Below are 20,150 nucleotides of genomic sequence, written 5' to 3'. Positions count from 1 at the left end.
TATATATATATATATAAGTTGTAATATTATGTTTGTGTTGTATTAATATTAATCTCAGGATGCATTTCCTTGAGTTAAATAAGCTGCCAGCAAAACGCTTCAGTTTACCGTGTTCATTCAGCTCTTCAGCTTCAGCACGCGCAGCTCAAACGGCTGCTATTTAAAACAGTGGTATTAATTTGTTACTTTTTCAAAATCATTGATGCATTATTAATAATAACCACCACTTTTATTTTTCTCTTATTATTTTCATCAACAATATGGTTAAATCATTTAATTCATTTAATTATTGTCCGTGCAGAGGCTATTCTGTTTTATTGATCTATGGCGCATTCATTTACACATGTAACACATGTAATGATGTCCAGTGACTTGTTTGCATTATTTATGCATTATTTTATTTATTTGTAAGACTTTTTTATGACTAAATTTGGTAATGGGAGAGTAAAATTATTTTTAAAACGTACACCGTTCAAACTAGGCTGCTTATGTTGAAGTGTTTGGGATGTGGCTTTTAATGATGAGACCTTTTTTGTAATCAGGCTCTCAAAAAGTATATAAAAATTTGGATATAGATTTATCGGCCAACATATCGGTTATCGGCTTTCAAAAATAAAGAATTATCGGTTATCGGCCAAAATTTTCATATCGGTGCATCCCTACTCAAAATATTAAAACAAAGTTTAAAAATTTTAAAAAGAGCAAAGAAAGCTGCTCCTCTACTGCATCTACATTGCTTACATGGTCATTTCACCACCTTTTTACAAACTGCTTTTAACTTGAAGTCAAAATTGACAAGTTACTTTCTTAAAGCACACTCAAGGTCTTGTCAACAATTCACCTGTGAATGTTATTCTCAAGAAAAACACGTTTGTGTTTCATCAAATTGAGACAACATGCACAATCCAATCAATTCCCACCTCTTTTGTTGTTAAATATCGTTTTATTCAGAAAAACGTCACAATATGGAAGTAAAATGGGTTGAGATCGCACTTGTTGACTTTTGAAAAGAGATGTTGAAAAACATTTTAATCAAAAACACATTATTAAATTCCTTGCAAACAGATCACAAAGGCTCAAATCACCATTCCACAAACGTAAAGCAAGGGATTCAAAAAATTTTAAAAATTAGCACAAAAAAACAAGTTCCTCTACTGCAATTATCATTTTCAAGCTACCTTTATAGTCGATATGAAATCAAAACTGACATCATTTACTTTAATACACACCCATGATCTCATTTGTTTGTCTTCATAATCTTCCAGCAAATTAAAAACTTGCACAACCCAATCAATTCCCAACATTTCATTTCTTGTTAAATGTTGTTTCATTCAGAAACGTGTCACACTGTGCAAGTAAAATGGGTTGAAAAAGCACTTGTTGACTTTAAAAATGAGCTTTTAATCATTAACATTCCATTTAACATAACATTCCAGTGCGATTATTCAATTTCTTGCAAAGTGATCACAAACGCCCAAATCATCATTCCACAAATATAAAAAATGGAGCAAAAAATGCTTTTATGGCCATTTAAGCAAAACACAAAATCAAAATTTGACACCATTTACTTGTCAACCATGTAAAAAGAAAATAAAATAAAAAACGCCTGTCAATTCTATGCATTAGGTATGTTACAGTCTCTGACAGACAGCATGTTGAAGCCGCTCAGGCCACCATTTTTTCATTTTTTTTTTAGAAAGCAATGATGTAGTCAATACACCCTTTAGTGCGGGTTTTCCAGGAAATGTGTGTAGTCCCTGGACCTCTGACCCTTTGAATGAGCCCAGGGTCACGAAAAAGGCTGATCTCAGAGCCCACACAAAAAAATCCCTCTCTTTAGCCTTCATTTTATCAGGCACAGTGGTGGGTGATAAGACATGGCTGGCCTCCAGGAGTCCTCCGGCCTTCGCTAACGGCACCGTATGACCACCTCAGCGCTGAGCGGCAGAGGAGGACAGAGAGAGAGAGAGAGAAACAGGGAGGCGAGAGAGTCAAAGAGAATCTCTTACACGCCGTGAGACAAACAGATAAATCGGGGAACGGACGGAGACACAGAACAGATTTTCCATCTGTTCTGCGGCAACATCTGATTCCCCATTTACGACTGCAGCATATTTTCGAGTCCAGCGAGCAAGATTGCGCCTATCAAACAATTTTCAGTTTTGTATGCTCTGGAACTTCAGTCATTTCAAATATATAACCTACATTACAAAAGAGACCACAGAAACAGCTCCTAGACAGTGGGGCTGTAATGATGTATAAACCATGTGAGACAAAGGTAACTCGAGGACAGTCGGGGGAACTTTTTTTTGTCAACACACTCAGAGAAAAACGCTCTCCTGCGCTCCACTCTACACTCATAAACAATGGAAGTGGAAGAGACAGTGGGTCTTACAGGCGACCAATCACTAAAGCCACCAGAACAAAGGCTTGAGACGGAGCTCTGAATGCACGGCGGAAGAAAAAAGGAGGGGTGCGAGGAAAGGGCACTCCTTCAAAGGCCAGCAATTTTAGTCCCTCTTGCATGCTCAACGTGGTGTCAGAGGGGAAGACAGAGAGAGGTTTCTTGTGAAGGTGTGAGTTTCATTCTACGCTCTCTTTTGGACAATGCAGACTCTGAGGTCTTTTGTTCTTGGAAACCTGTTGGCATAGAAGTGCATTGTTCGGCGGGGAGAAAAAAGGAATACAAGGAAACTACATTATCACGCCTTTGTGCGGGAGTTGCTCTTTGCCGCCGCTCTGACATTTGTTGCTTCTGACAGTAATGTAAGACCAAAGGGAGCCAATAAGGAAAGTATCTACTTCCATTTGTCGTGCTTCCCTGATCCCAAACTGAATTAAGCACTCGGCAATAATGTTTTAAACTCCCCTCAAAGACTCTAAAACAAGATGGATGCCATCAGATCCCCAATGAAAAGGGGTCTCCATGACAACTGCGAGAAACCTTCACCTCACCCCTGAAGATCCCCTCTGAGAACTAATACACAAACCTTTGACACATACCAACAAGATTAATGGGCTACCAAAAGTCTTGCGCACATGGTAATAACCCGCCGCTCGTCCTGAGGTGTAAAACGCCTTATCCTATGAAGAAATTAATAGAGGCGAACCCCAGAGTGTGCCCACGCAAGTTGAGCGGCACTGGGATCTTGGCATGACTAATTGTGGTGCCACAATTCATCCATCCAAAACTCATTTATCCAACGGCCAAGATGCTCGTCTTATTTCTTGTGAAATATGTGCACAGGGATCGGGATTCATTTACAGCCACCCGGTGCCAGAATCACATCGAGTTTCCCTGCCCATGCACCCGAAAAGCTGATGTTTTATGTGACTAGCATGCAATAAAACACTCTGAATTGTAGTTAACAAGTATGCATGCATACTGGTCTGAAACTGGTTTTAAACCTCTCAGACCAGTTGTCAGGTGTGCTGAACACTGTCCCAACAAGTGGATAATCAGCAATGAAACGTTGAAAGAGTGACACATTAGGAAAAGTCTAAAAATTGCTCTGCATATCTTATTTACATTTTTTTGCATTTAAGTGCTGTTCACACCAAGGAAAGTAACTATGAAGTTTTATTAATTGCTCTAATTCTATGAAAATAGAAAAGTCCACACCCCAGCTATGATGATAATGACACAGAGGATCGATAACTTTGGAATCACTTTCAGAATGATTTTTTTAGCTGATGAATGATAAAGACACTGACAGCCAATCACGATCCATCGATCACTAAAAAGCTTGAGAATTTAAAGAGGTAGATGACAACATTGCAGCATGCGATTATAATAATTAGAATGTTCCCTTCCGTTGGTGAGGACGATAATATAGTTATAGTTAAATTTGTAGTTACCATTCTTGATGTGAATTGGTCTTTATGCTGTACTTCTCAATTTTTTGCAGCAAATTAAGTATTCCGTATGTTGTTTGTTGACAATGGGCACAACTTTGTACGAAAATGTTTTTGGAATCATAGCTACAATCGTGAAAAACAATGCCATTAGTTGCCAAAACATGTAAACCGAGTCTTTAAATACATGCAGAGCTTCAGTCCTGCAGTGTAGCCTCGGCTTACACTGAACCACAGACATGTCTCTCCTTATCAGAGGAAAGCAGCCCCTCTGAGACGCCATCAAATCACTGTGATGTTTAAACCACCAGGGAAGAAATGTCTAGGACCATCACCACTAGCAAGACTAGTGTGGCAAATAAGGGGAACAGTAACTTAAAATGCAATTTTATAACAGTGGTATCTCAAAATAGCAGAAGACTTGAATAAAATTCAGACATCATTGCATTTTGAAGAGTTACAGCCAGCTGCACAGACCTGTCATAAACCTCTAAGTGTTAACAACTAAACCCTGTTGCATTTCTCGCCTCCTATATATAGTACAAAAGCTATAATAGATATAAAAGTTTCAAATTGTAAAGTAGGTGATTAAGTAAGACAATACAATTACACCTGCTGCCTTCCAGCCTAAGAAAAAACTGATCACGACAGGCCACACCTACACCTTGCGTAACATGGCGTACGAGGCAAGGGATACGGGTTATGGTCAGTGGCTCTTATTAAGTTGACCAGGATAACCTAGATAAGCAGGTAAGCTGTAGAAATCAGCGCTCACAAGCGTAACGCACGCATGCAACTTGCGTATCAATACACTTGGGACGGGCGACTTCAGGTTCAGCGCTCACTAAAGGTAAGCATCATGCAAATTACCTCTAGGTTTAAAATAACAAAAGAGACCGAGTGAGCAGTAAAGAGATTAACCCACAAGTTACTGTGTCACATTACCTTGGCTGGACAGAAGACACGCGCAGAGAATCAGGCAACAGTTTATCATCGTAAAGTCGCTCATTCCGCTCTCGTCCGCGGGAGGTTAAACAAATCCTGGAAACTTTAGCATAAAATCTCGTTCACTTTGCGAAGCGAACCGGAGGCGGTGTGTTGAGGCTCGTCAGATCGCAATCTCAGTCCGCTCCAACTGCTAGTAAAGCCCGGAGTGTGCACAGGTATGTTATCGTGCGGAACGCTGTTGAGTCCTCTGCCTCGCGACTCGCTCACTTCTGTTCTATCTGGAGCTCGAGAGCGCGAGCGATGGAATTGCTCGTGATGTCATCGTCGCGTCACGCCGCGGAGAGAATGGAACGGCTTTGAAGTTTAGAACTTGTGGATTGGGTTGACGCGATACGCTATTTGCGCGTGAAGTCCAGATATTCTGGTTTTACACGTTAAGAGAACTGTTTTGTGCGAGATTGTAAGCAGTATGTGAAATGAACCGGGGATTTAGGCAAAATGCCCCGTAGTAAATCCCCCTGGTTTGTACCTAACGTTTGGTGCTGTGTGATATATAACATTCTACATTAAATAAGCTAAGACCGTACAATTACACCTGCCGCCTCAAAATAGTGAATATAGTAGCCTTAAATCTAATGACAGTAGCCTACGTTTGATGGTGTATAATGCATAGCATTCTATAGCATTACTTTGAATCAGAACCGTCACAATCCACTTTAATATCTAATTAGATATCTGGACTTTACGGGTAAATAGTAGGCTAAATAGTGTCTCGCGGCAGCACAATGCAATCCACAAGTTCTAAACTTCAATGCCGTTCCTCAAAACAGTGAATAAAGTAGCCTAAAATCTAATGACAGTGCGTTTGATGGTGTGTAATGTATAGCATTATTTTGAATCAAAACTGTCACAATCCACTTTAATATCTAATTAGATTCGCCATTTCCGTGAATCTAATTGGATATTAAAGTACATTGTGACAGTACGTTTGACTCAAAATTGTCACAACAGACTTTCGTGTCTATTTAGATGCACTATTTCAGTGAATCTAATTAGATATTATAGCCTATTGCGACAGTAAACAACTGTATAATCTAACAGAGGACGGCCGATTATGTAAAATACATTCTAGCAAAGCGTTTTCCTGCAATCGTTGTTCCAGTTGAGAATTTATTTAAATTAATTGCATCATATTAATGGCATAATGGACGCCACACTGTTTATATGTGGTTCAAAAATATGCCCTCTCAAATGGTGAATGGTAAATGCTTCTGAAATTAAATTCCGGGGAGCGGCTATTATATTAAACAATAAACAAAAACTTAATTTCCCACGCTGGCAAAATTGTCAGACAATATAAATCAGAAGACTTGGCTTTCTGCATGTTCTGGTCGTTTTTCTGAAGCTGAACTTGTACGCTAATCTGTTTTAACTGCATATTGCCTGACTTGCTTCATACTTTCACGGATGCACATAACTACAGTTGATCGACTGTCAAAACAATGTGATTTGTTCAAATAAGGAGGTATGAAGGACAGGGTTGATGAATTCAGAGCTCTTCTCCTCTGGGAATGGCCTGCATACTAATCAGTGACCTCGCTCTGCCATCTATTGACTGATCTGCGCAATTACGCGCTCACGTTCATTAGCATGCAGAGCGCAAGAGTTCTGTCAAATGAAATGCAGCGTCCCCTCGGTTATGCATAAACGGCTGCTTGCGCATACGTTTATAGTTTAAACTAGAAGTTCGACAAGGCAAACTTTGATGTTGGCTGACAAAGTATTGCCTGACAGTTCAAAAAAGCTGCTAAGTTTGAAAGTTGCACAGGCTGTGTGCGCTTTGAACGCTTCACCCTAAGAAATGTTTGAAAAGCACAGTTTTCTTTTCTGACCAGATGTATTTCCTGTTGAAACGTTCTCATTTTAGAAGAGCATTTGACTGGACAAAGATCTGTGTGGTGCAACATGATTCATTAATAGCCTACTTTTGATTTTCCAGAAGATAGACTGCACATTTTAAAGGGGTCATATGATGCGATTTCAATTTTTCCTTTCTCTTTGGAGCGTTACAAGCTCTTGGTGCATAAAGAAGATCTGTAAAGTTGCAAAGACTAAAGTCTCAAATCCAAAGAGATATTCTTTATAAAAGTTAAGAGTCAACCAAGCCTACCTAAAACGTCTCCTTCTAACACGCCCCCACATGTCTACCTCAGGATGTGGGAAGATTTGCATAACGCCGCCCAAATGTTCACACAAAGAAACAAGGCGTAACTTTTATTCTCGCTGTAAGTATTGTTGCAGCCGCCATGTCGTGAAGACGTCAGTGGTTAAGTTGTATTTACAACACTGTTCCAGAACAGTTCAACCCAAATGCAGACATGGTTTTATGTTTACACGGCGCGATGCAAAGCAACACGTAAAAAGACAGTATATGTCATTATAATCAGTAATTATGTCCCCACTGGATGCAACAAATGCCTCGTTTATAATGGGTTTTACTGGTTTTGTCTCGTCGTGCCGGGACATGGCATCACAGTATGGTAAGGTGCGTAACATTTCAGTCACACGCTTGAGGCATTCGGTCAATCACAACACACTGGATAGCTGGCCAATCACAGCACACCTCGGTTTTCAGACCGATGAGCTTTGTAAAAAATCGACGCGTTTCAGAAAGGCGGGGCATAGAGGAGAAACAATAATGTACAGTATGTGGAAAATAATGTGTTTTTTTAACCTTAAACAGCATAAACACATTGCATTACACCAAATACACAAAATAATGTTCTTTTTAGCAACATCATATGACCCCTTTAAATGCATATCTGCTAAATGTTCATTTTGTTAACTGCTAAGTGTTCATTAGCATATAGATGTGGACTAAAAGCCACAACATTTTGAATAAAGATGGTCTTTTAAGACCTAAAAAGCAGGAATAATTTAAATAGAAAGTCCATTGCCAAATATATCTGCAATGTTCAGTCCTACCTGCATCTGGAGATCTATCCTTCTGAAGAGTTCAGTTCCAGCACACCTGCTGTAATTTTCATGTAAACCCAAAGACCTTTATTAGCAGCTGCAGGTGTTTGATTAGAGTTGGACCAGACAACTCAGAACTTGGAATTCTCCCATCTCATACTTGAAAATAACCACTGGAACTGGACTTCAGTAGGTATGTTTACATGGACTAATTTTCTTCAGTCTGAAAAACATCCAGTCTGATTTCAGATTCTGAAAGATCTCATCATCTGATTATATGAAACCTAAATTTGCAGTCTGATTCACATATTTACAAATGCACAGCATTACATATGCATATATTACGTGTCTTCAGAACAAAACTTCAGCACATGCGCAGCGCCTAATCACCGCATTCATAACTAGAGAAAGCCACTGTGATGTCACTGGAGCTACCGTGAGAATAATTTTTGCTTCATTTTACCCTTGATGATGTCTAAAAAGAAAGCTAACATATGTCAGAAGAGCTTTTTAGCAAACATTTAGTTCAATCATGACAACTCTCGGAAGATTTTAGCATGGTAATGGTTATGACAATGTTAATGTAGTTGGTCTTGGTGGAATAGATCTGCTACGCTGCTGCTGCTGAATTGCTGCTGCTGTAGATTATTGCTGCTGCTGCAAGCAAGTATAGGAACTTGCTATTGCCAATGCATACGGTGATACAGTGCTGTGAGTATTTAACACATTACGCTGCTGCACAAATAGCATATAAAATAACCCGTAGCAGATCTATACAGGTGGAGCTGGGGAAGGTGGTGGGTTTCAGAGGAACTCTGAAAGCGCGCTGCAAAAGGCTCAAGTGGATTCTAACCAGCCATTTAAATGTAAAGCAGCAAGCTCATTGGCTGCGTATGCAACATGAACCAATCAGCTTGTGCCAAGTCGTTTAACGCTGTGAATATCATTAGTTACGTTAATACCCGTCAGTCTGCGCCATCTAGAGTTTCATGATTGAACTACACATTTAAATATCCAGTCACTGACCAGATGTAAATAAACATATATCGTAAGACAAACGTATGTAAACAGACATCATGGCAATGCACATGCGCACAAGGAGTTTTCAATCCGATAAAGGAAATTGTTAGATTCAAGTGTTCACATGCTTAATTTTTTTCATGTTGATTGGATTATTTCTGGTCATCACCACTTTCAATCTGATTGAAATTTCATTCAGGTGGATTAAGGTGTTTACATGAAGGCTTTTTTTAGTCCTATTGTGCCATTAATCCGATTATAAATGTATTCTTTGGCTGTGAGAAGTGTGATTTGACAACATTGCCAATATGGCGACTAAAGTGACGTCACATTGGTTCTTTTTTAAGTGTTGGTGGGAGAAATCCAACAGTTTTTGGGGAAAACAAAGAGGTAATTTTAATGTAATATTTTCAAGTGTTGGAAGAAATCCAACAGCTTTCTATTTTGAATGTAATATTTTCAAATGTTGGTGGGAGAAGTCCAACAGTTTTCTGAAAAAAAACAAAAAAACAATGGTATTTTGAATGTAATATTTGTGATTTGTGATTTATTCCAGGAACCCTTGAGCATATCCTGTTGCTGCCCATACTCAATGTCAGGCCAAAGGTAATTATGCATGCTCGAAGTCTACATTTATATGTTATGCATATACATTTATAATATATTACCCCAAGAAATCCTTGAAAAGCACAGTTTTGCCCTTTTCTATGTTGATGTATTTCCTGTTGAATCTTCCTCATGTTATAGAGCACTTGATTCTCCAAGTTTTGGAGAATTCCAACGGTGTTCAGAAAAAGTGGCATTTTGAATGTAATAATATTCGTTATTTGTGATTTATTGAGCCCTAGAGTGTTGTTGTCATCCATATTCATTTTAAGGTCAAAGGTAATTCAAAGGTATGGCACCACACAAAACTTCATTAAATTGGGCCATTGAAAAACAGCATATTAAAAATTATTTTAAGTAGATGGATAATTATGGTAGGGCTACTCATGCAATTATACCTCAATTCTACATCTCAACACAAATAATAATTTTTTTCTAGAAATTACCACTATTAAAATCCTCGGGGACGCCATTAGCAGTGATTCAAGGAGTGTCCATTTACTGAATGTGTCTTTAGTTCAAATGTAACTGCTGGGCTATTAAAGGGGTCATATGATGCGATTTCAATTTTTCCTTTCTCTTTGGAGTGTTACAAGCTCTTGGTGCATAAAGAAGATCTGTAAAGTTGCAAAGACTAAAGTCTCAAATCCAAAGAGATATTGTTTATAAAAGTTAAGAGTCAACCACGTCTACCTAAAACGGCTCGTTCTAACACGCCCCCACATGTCTACATCACTATGTGGGAAGGTTTGCATAACGCCGCCCATATGTTCACGCAAAAAAAGAAGGCATAACTTTAATATGGAAAATAATGTGTTTTTTTAACCTTAAACCGCATAAACACATTGCATTACACCAAATACACAAAATAATATTCTTTTTAGCAACGTCATATGACCCCTTTAAGAGCCTGTGACATGTATTGTCAGTGGGAGTAGCCTATGAATGCATGACCTTCATATGCACTATTTTAACCACCCCACAGAACATTCAGTAAGATTCCTGATTATGATGTTACCTAATAGATCTCACCCCCTCTCTCGCAGATGCATTCTTAATATAGCTGAGTCACGGTCAGACGGCACATAGGAAAAAGAGCAATTGAATCCTATTAGAATCTGTCTGTATTTCCCCACTTGGTGCTGGGTGTTCAATTGTGCTTGACGATGTGTATCTCATCTGGGCCAAAAAATAGCTTGAATTGCCGCTCACCGGGCCAATCGCTTCTAACAACCACTGACAGTTTGGCACTAATGGTACGTTTTCAAGCACTCAATGTCATTGTCTCCAACACACTGTCCTAACCAGAGGTCCGATGGCAAAATGTCCCAAATCTGACAACCCTTTAAAAAACGGCCTGAAACCTCCTTCACACTCGCATACTTAGCCCTCCGTCCGAGATTTTTGAGAGATTGTCCCTTAGCTCGGGCCGGCGGGCTCAGATTGATTAAGCTCGGTGGCTGCTTTAATGTGATCATGTATCAGTTGCCTGTCGACACCTTTACCAGCATAACTCTCCGGCTCTGACAGACTGATTAATACACTGAAGTGTCCATCCCCCTTTTCTTACTGTTGCCTTATTTTTCTATTCTTCTCAGGTCTCGATCCGGTTGCCTTTTGCCCTTCATTATTATAGTATATCTTAAGACTCCATTAAACCGGCCCAGCTAAGTGTTGCTCTGCTAATGGCGCTCCGAGGGGCTGCTGGTAATACGCTATGATTAAACACATTAAAGGGCCGAGCAGGCTACCACCCCACAGCAGGGTTCTTGTAGTTCTGCATACAAACACACACTATAAATGTCTCAGTTTATTTGCCTCAAATGTCTAATTTCTCAGTTTTTTCTTAAAGGGATAATTGACCCAAAAATGAAAATTGTTTTTGTTTGCTCATCCTCATGTTCTAAACCTGCATGACTTTCTTTCTTCAATATGCTTGTTGCGGTTTGTGTGTAATTTCAATGAATCTGAAGCTTTTAAAGGAATAATTCAACTAAATATGTGACCCTGGACCACAAAACCAGTCATAAGGGTTTGGCCGAGATACAACTATTTGAAAATCTGGAATCTGAGGGTGCAAAGAAATCAACATATTGAGAAAATCGCCTTTAAATTTGTCCAAATTAAGTCCTTAGCAATGCATATTACTAATAAAAAAATTTAGTTTTTTTATATTTACGGTAGGAAATTTACAAAATATCTTCATGGAACATGATCTTTACTCCTAATATCCTATCATTTTGGCATAAAAGAAAAATCTATAATTTTGACCCATACAATGTACTTTGGCTATTGCTACAAATATACCATACTTATGACGTGTTTTGTGGTCCAGGGTCACATATTTGCTGAAAATGTACTCATCCTCAGGCCATTTAAGATGTAGATGAGTTAGTTTCTTCATTAGAACAGATTTGGAGAAATTTAGCATTGCATCATGTGTTCACCAATGGATCCTCTGCAGTGAATGGGTGCCGTCAGAATGAGTCAATCAATTAATGTCTTGTGAAGTGAAAAGGAGCGCATTTGTAAGAAGCAAATCCATCAGGATATTTTAATCATCGTGTCTTGCCAAAATTTAGTCTATAATCCATAATAACACTTCCTCCAGTGAAAAGTCTTTCCACTGTTGTCCTCTCACATAAAAATCCACCCAATGTTTGTTTAGAACCCTTTTGGATGGTTTTCGCCTCCAAACTGTGCTTGATCAGTGCATATTTCTCTCCTGATTCAGAGGAGACGACTTTTTACCTGGAGAAAGCAAAATTTTGGATAGAGGACTGTACAAGTTAAAAAGCCTTTTATGATGAATTTGTTTTTAAAAACAAGCAGCTTTTGGCTTCACAAGACATTACTTGATGGACTGGAATGGTGTGGATTACTTGTGGATTATTGTGGTGTTTTTATCAGCTGTTTGGACTCTCATTCTGACGGCACCCATTCACTGCAGAGCATCCATTGGTGAGCAAGTGATGTAGTGCTAAATTTCTCTAAATCTATTCTCATGGACAAACAAACTCATCTACATCTTGGATGGCCTAAGAGTGAGTAAATTCTCAGCAAATTTTCATTTTTGGGTGACAACTATTCCATTAAGATTTGAGAAAGAATGTAAAAGCATCATAGAAGCGGTTCATATGACTCATGTGCTATATTCCAAAAATAGAAATGATAAAATAGAAACAAATGAAAATTGCTGTCATTTGCTCATCCTCATGTTCCAGACCTGCATGATGTTCTTTCATTCGTTGCTCTCTGCTTGTTGCTCTTTTATATGGAATCTTAAACTTTTAAGTTTGGGGAAGAATGCCAGCGCATCATAGAAGGGGTTCATATGACTCATGTGTTATTATGCAAAATTGTTACTCAATGAAATTCTCAATGAAATGAAAACCTTCATGACAGTAAAACAGATGTAAGATTTGAGAATAAAATGTTCATTTGAGTCAAAACTGTTTGATGAAAAGTTGATTCGGTTCATAAAACTTTATTCAATCACATATTGCACTTATTCGGTTCTTGAGTTGACTCACTGACTCACTGATCCAGTCTCTGCATAAATTTCAATCCATTTCTCACTCAAAGGTGCTGAATAAAGTGGAATATAGCACACAAGTCATTTGGGCCACTTTTAATATGCTTTTATTGCTTTTTACTTTCTTTTTTATTCTTGAAAGCTTCAGAGCGCCATTCACTGTTATTGCATGGAAAAGAAAGTCATAGGGGTTTGGAATGACAATTAATTACAGAATTTTATGGTAACTATTTCTTTAAGACTACTTTCGTCAGTTATTACGTTCCTTTTTAGTGCTCTCTCGCTCCATTTATCTCAATTCTGCTTATTCACCTCTTGATTACTGTGATATCAAGCACTTTGTTTTGCTGCTGGTTTGTGGGTCTTTTCATTAGATCTTTTATGCTTCATTGCGGATTTGTTTAAAATGCTAGTTTTAAGCTATGTGTGTGTGTGTGTGGGAGATGAAAGAGAGGAAAAAATAGCAACCCAGGCAAACAGAAATCTTGTGTCTATAATAATAAATATCTCAATTTAGCTCTAGGTTTCAAAGCATTTGCTTGCTGTGTGAAAATAGAAAAAAGGCGTCACATATATGTGCTTCTCACACATTTCAATGAATTCGCCCATTCACATCTTTTCATGACACATCTGTTTGCTCTGTGTGTGTGGATTGTGTGGCCTTCTTCTCAGGCCACAATGTACTCCGTTACGCACACAATGACTGGTTCACTGTGATCGGCTCACATCCTCTCAACACCCCTCCATATATAGAAAAACCTCCGCCTCAGGGACACAAACAACATTTGGAAAAAAGGATTAAAAGGGCGATAGAGTGAGAAAAATAGCTGGAATTGAATGTGTGAAGCAGGAAGGTTGCTATGTTGGTTTTGGCTTCCAACAAGACCGTTCTCTCTGCTTTTATAGACAAATGATTTGTCGAAGTTGAAAAATAAAACAACGGTTGTTGAAGAACTTAATTATTAGTGAAATAGCAATTTCTGTGTGAAAACTTTCTATTTCTGTTTTGTATTTATACACTGCTATACATTATGTAAATATAAAGTATATTTTAAAATCCATTGAATTTGCAGGAAATATTGTATTTGTCCTAGATTTGGATAAAGTTATTTATATATATATATATATATATATATATATATTAAATAGCTGAATATATATATATATATATATATATATATATATATATATATATACACACACATTTTTTTTTAAATACTATTGTTATTGTTACCTTACAAAAATAAAATAAACATCACAGATCTCTTTCACCTCTCAATTATTTCTCATAGACAGCAATGAAATTAAATCGATCAAATGAAGTTTCCTGCTTCTCAGATTATTTTTTCTTCAGAAAAAAACCTAGAAATCTCACATGGGTTTTAAAAGAGATTTCCAAAGTTTCTCAAACATCAAAATCAGAGATCTTAGTATAAACTGAATGATGAATTTCTCATCAAATTCAGTCAAGAGCTGCTATCGACATCATTTCATATCTCTATATTTCAACCTGGTCTCATAAAAATACGTACCTCTGTGTACTTTTTGTGCAACACCGTTTTTACATACCTTACTGCACGTTTCGCCGCAGTTTCAAAGAGATCTTAATCACCATTGGGAAACTGGATTTTCTGTGATTTTCTTTCTTGGCATTGGTAGTTGTAAACGTTGCCTCTACAATTTCTTTCAACCTGGTCTCATAAAATACGTACCTCTGGGTACTTTTCTGCAACACCGTTTTTACGTACCTTACTGCACGTTTCGCCGCAGTTTTGTCCACTGTGTGGCGCTAAAACATGGGTTCTATACGTGAACCCCGGCACGTTTTTATTACGTTGATATAGGTACGTATTGCTGTGTTTTTATGTTGCTTCTGGTGTGTATTGCGGTGGTTCAGAATTCAAATATCCGTGGACTGTCACTAAAAGTTAATGCTCTATCGTGTTGGAAATATGCCCTACACCAAACCCAACCCTAAACCTACCCGATAGTAGCAACAAATGCAAAACTGATATAAAAACGCATTTGTTGATAATACCACAGCGAATAAAAGTTACGCCTTCTTTCTTTGTGTGAACATTTGGGCGGCGTTATGCAAATCTTCCCAGATAGTGACGTAGGTATGTGGGGTGTGTTAGAACGAGCCGTTTTAGGTAGGCGTGGTTGACTCTTAACTTTTATAAAGAATATCTCTTTGGATTTGAGACTTTAGTCTTTGCAACTTTACAGATCTTCTTTATGCACCAAGAGCTTGTAACACTCCAAAGAGAAAGGAAAAATTGAAATCGCATCATATGACCCCTTTAATATTGTTTTGAAGTCATACCATGCTATTCTTCAAGTAATTGTGCGAAAATTACGCTTTATTAATCGAAACTCTGTAAATTTGTGTGAAAAGGAATAAAAGATGTCGGCGTTTTACTGCCTCTAGTGTTCATTTCTTTCGGAAACTGCAGTGATATGTACTTATTGGTACGTATTTCGCATCTCGCTAAAAAGTGCCCCCAGGTACGTTTATGCCATGAGACCAGGTATCTATATTTGACCGTGTCAACGATTTCCTTCAATGTATGTTTATTTTTCCTAAGAGAAACTTCTGAGTTCCTTAAATGAAATATTGAGATCTCCAATAATTCTGAAAGAGCAACATTTGGGCCTCTTTTTTTTTTGAGATTTAAAAAGGTTCTTGAAGTTTCTGAGTTTTTTCAGCTCAGCATATTTGCTTATGGTTCCTGGGATCTTATTCTCAACTATATAGATTGTTTTCTAAAGATATGGAGAATTAAACGTTCTTTGTGGCACATAAGGTTCTCCCGTATTGCATCAGATTATAAAACCTTTAACAGGACACTATTTTTACGACTGAATTCTTACAATGACGAGATGGACGGACCTGTCAAATGGGCAACCATCTCTGCGGGACGCCATCCATCAGCTCTGTATGGTAGAGTAGATCCATACAAAAGCCACTTGAGCATTGAGAGCAAGTCAAATGAAGCTAATACAGACAGGTGTTTGAAGAAAATAAAGCCTAGAGTGCACACAAGCCTCGGGAAAGCTTGGAAAATAGACTTACAGCATCACAACAAGCCAAAGTAAACAGCCGAGACAATGCTGGAGCGGCTCTGGAGACGCGTTTCTACAGTAAAGATGTTTAACTAAACAAAGACTGGCGTAGAATTGCAACGGAGATTGCATTTACAGATCCACATCCATAATTTCTGACAAAGCTCAAGGAGCAAAAACAGGAGGATTTCCACAAATTGAAAGATTATTCAGAAAGCGAGCCAAAAGGACTGGAAGCTGTAATCACTGCTGTCCTACACAGTTCTGAATGCTAATGTAATGAGATTTCTGTTTTAAATTTAAAATCAATATTCAGAAAATGGCTTGCAACATCGGAGCGAGGCATCATTTGTGTGATGAGAAAAATCAATTGAAATTATTCAGAAATAAGCCTAATGCAAGTGTGGAAACATTTCCTGAGGCCTTGTCTATATAAAATATCACTCTGCTTCCTTTTCCGCTTTTTATGTAATTTCGTTTCCTTTTTCCGTAGAACCAAACAGCTATTTGTCTTATGCGTGCACGAAAAACAAATATCTAGCATATCAGACGTCTTTGTGTTACGTGTAACTCATTTCTCACGTCCACATACATTGTGTCCCTTCTTGCAGTCTGAGCAGCACGTAGTTGTTGGTAAATAACATAAAGCGCTGTGTAGAGCCGACGGGAAGGAGCGGTTTGATTACAGCCCTGCAGTCTTTATCTGCAGCGCGCAGGCAGACTCTGACGCAGATGAGAATGGGAATGAGATGGAGGGATTTTGTCATAACAGAGCTGTGGGACGTCTTGTCAACCATGATCTGCTTAGTGTGGTCCTGAGTGTGTGTGTGCGCACAAACAAACGTTCGCTTCCACTGGAGTGTGTGATGGAGAGGAACCAGAGGTCATGTCATTCTTGTCAGTGATGGGCTCACAGTCATTCTGTGCATGATTTATTGAAGCAATGTGCTTTGCTGAATGAATGTGCACATGAAATCACAGTTTGAATACAAAAGACTGAAAGAAGTCTGCGTGACTTGTGCACTATGCTCTGAATGTTTTGAAGTCATTCGATTTGAGGAACAGACCCAGAATTCCCTCTTTATGTGCTCGAGTGTGGATCTGAATTGAACTGCCCATAACCTACAGGTTGTGGAACTAGAATTTGGAAAGGGGAATAGGATTTTACTGAATTGAAATTCAACAAAATTCAAACATGCACAAGTTTCCATCTTATAAGTGGTTTCATGTTGTTTGGCTCCATTTTGAGTTTGGGGGTAAATTCGGGCATTCTGGGAAATGAAACATATTCCATGATGGCCCATTAAGATGTGTCAATATAATGAATATTTTTCTATTCAAATGTGTATAATTAATTTATAATATTTAAACACTTATATTTAGTTATTATTTTTACTATTTTTTATTATAGAACTGTAAATAATATTTTTATATTTAATTTATTTGTTAAATATTACATTTTTATTTTATAAGAAAATATCATTTATATTTAAAAATTCATATTTAATTAGTATTTTATATCATTTTATAGTTTTAAATATATTTATTATTTTCTATATATATCATTAATTTATATTTAATTTATTATTATTATTTAATTAGTAAATGTATTTGTTAAATATAATTAATATTTTACTATACAATTTTTATAAAATTCATAATACTTAAACATTCAGATTTTTAAATTATTATTAGATATAATCTTATATAGTTTGAAATATATGTATATATATTTGTCAGTTTAACGCGTTAACCTAATTAATTAGTTTAAAATATTTTAACGCAGTTAACGCACTTATATTTGTCCCGAATATAACCAGTGCAAATGTGATTTTATACAGCAGTTCAGTACTTCATTAAATAAGAAGTTGATATTGTGTTATATTTTAAACACAATATTATGTTTTTCCTCAATTTTGCGGAGAACATATCACCTTTAAAGCCACAGCAGAACTGTTGTGCGTCTCTGAGCAACACAGCGTGTTTAGTTTCTGAATGAATCCGCGTTTTGAACGAATCGTGTGAAACAATGATTCAAAGAGAGAGCCGTTTACTGAATTCCTGAATGAATCAGCCGTTTGAACGAATCGAATGAAACACTCAAAGACATTTACCGCCGCCTGCTGGCAGATTTAGTTTCTTATTTAGAGTATCATTTCATTAAAAATAATAATGATAATAAATTATTAGAAATAACATTAAAGGGATAGATCACCCAAAAAAATCAATTCTGTCATCATTTACTCACCCTCATGTCGTTTCAAACCTTTCTTGTGTGAAGACTGTTGGTAACAAAGCTATTTTGGTTACCAGTGACTTTCATTGTATGAAAAAAAAATACTGAGATGTTTCTCAAATTATCTTCTTTTGTGTTCCATAGTTTTAGCCATTGTAGCCTAAATGTTAATGTGTAGGCCTAATAAATTTTATATTGAATCAAATAAAATATTTATTTCTAAAGCTACAATTTGTAATGTCTACTTGATACTTTCTCATTTAATACAAAAATAGCTTTAAATAATCTTTTGTGGGTATTTTCAGTCAAATTTATTTTGCGATTAATTAGATGAATTAATCGAAACGTCATGTAATTAATCAGATTAAAAATTGTAATTGACTGCAGCCCTAATATATATATATATATATATATACTTGATATATACACACACACACAGACTAATATTATATATATATACATACTTGATATATACAATACAATACACTGAATATTTTTCTATACAATTTATATAATTCATAATACTTAAACATTCATATTTTATTATTATTACTATTATGATTGGATATCATTTTATATAGTTTAATTTAATTAATTTACATTCTTTAAATATACTGAATGTTTTTCTATACAGTTTATATTTGTATATTTATTATATGTTAATAGTTTAATTATTTTATTATTTGTTTTGTATCATTTAAAATCATTTATATTATATAGGTATATACACATATATTAAAAAATACATTTCTGAAAATATCCCGTATATTATGAGCTTCTGTTCGGACTCTTGTATGTTTAGAATTTAAGTTTAGATTTGAGAACTTTCTTTTTGGAGCTTGAAAGTTCTCATTTATTTCTGTTGTGTGCAAATCAACAGCTCAAACATTCACGCCTAACATCTCTTTTTGTGCTCCACAAAAGAAAGTAAATCGTAGAGGTTTAGAACAGCATTATGATGAGTCAACAGATGGCAATTTTTATTTTTGAATGAACTGTTCCTTTAAGAGTTACATACTGGCAAACAGGGGGCTATTATATCTGTGATGAGCCAAATTTAGCATTGATTTCTGCATCCAAATTTACTGGAGCAACAGCAGAGAGATTTAATTTAATGTGAACACCATCCAATACAACAAAGAGTTCTTCAGCTCAGCTTCACTATGTGTCACAGCATTTCATATTGTTGGAAATTGCACAAAGGAAAGTTTTATTGCTTAGAGTTTGCTTTCTCATAGCTGAGAAGAACATTCCCCAGGAGAAATACAAATACACACAAATCAGACAACAGTTGACATGCAGTAAGAGTAAAAAGCAGTTAGATGTATGACTAGCAGAGCTCAGAGTATTTGGTCTTGGAAGTGTTTGATGAGAAATATGAGTTCATATTGAGATATGACTTTTGATTGCAAACTTCTGAGCTCATTTTGTGACATGATCTCTTCTGAAACTTGATGAGACACTATAGTGCACATTTTATGGAAAAAAAAAATTCATTTACCTTTGCAACACATTGATTTTAGAATTTTAGAGAGACAAACTCAAGATTTCTTGAAAACAGGCGTTTCATAGTGACTTCTGAAAAAAAAAAGCTATATTAAAGGGTTAGTTCACCCAAAAATGTCAATTAGCCCATTTTACTCACCCTTAAAGGGGTCATAGGATGCTACATGCACTTTTACAAGTTGTTTGAACTGAAATGTGTGTTGGCAGTTTGTGTACCCAACCACCCTATAATGATAAAAATCCCCCCAGTGTTTTTTTTTTTAATCTGGTTAAATGTTTTCCCCTTTCTCAAATCGAGCCGATCTCAGATGCCTGTCTGTGTGACGTCACACAGACAGGCCCCTCCCACGATAGTTTGATTGACAGTAGCGTTTCAGCACAGACTGGACTGGTGTCTTACCT

General features: G+C 36.8%; 1 protein-coding gene and 1 long non-coding RNA gene across 3 annotated transcripts in view; one reads left to right on the top strand and one right to left on the bottom strand.

Annotated features, from left to right (window-relative positions):
* Positions 1-5,114, bottom strand: part of LOC107752518 (nectin-2-like) — a 157,621-nt gene extending 152,507 nt beyond the window's left edge. For both annotated transcript variants that reach the window (XM_016568516.1, XM_016568515.1), the window contains exon 1: positions 4,801-5,114. In XM_016568516.1, coding sequence (XP_016424002.1) covers positions 4,801-4,864 — 64 coding nt within the window. In that variant the 5' untranslated portion in view covers positions 4,865-5,114. The remainder of the gene's footprint in view (positions 1-4,800) is intronic.
* LOC107752519 (uncharacterized) overlaps positions 4,533-20,150 on the top strand; it is a 19,232-nt gene continuing 3,614 nt past the window's right edge. The window contains exons 1-2 of the long non-coding RNA XR_001641364.1: positions 4,533-4,705; positions 9,356-9,405. This is a non-coding gene — a long non-coding RNA (uncharacterized LOC107752519). The remainder of the gene's footprint in view (positions 4,706-9,355; positions 9,406-20,150) is intronic.

This window comes from Sinocyclocheilus rhinocerous, unplaced genomic scaffold (assembly GCF_001515625.1).
Source record: "Sinocyclocheilus rhinocerous isolate Xijiao unplaced genomic scaffold, SAMN03320098_v1.1 scaffold1342, whole genome shotgun sequence".
Lineage (NCBI taxonomy): Eukaryota > Metazoa > Chordata > Actinopteri > Cypriniformes > Cyprinidae > Sinocyclocheilus > Sinocyclocheilus rhinocerous.
The sequence above is the reverse complement of the archived record's forward strand: the minus strand, read 5'-3'. Positions and strand labels throughout refer to the sequence as shown.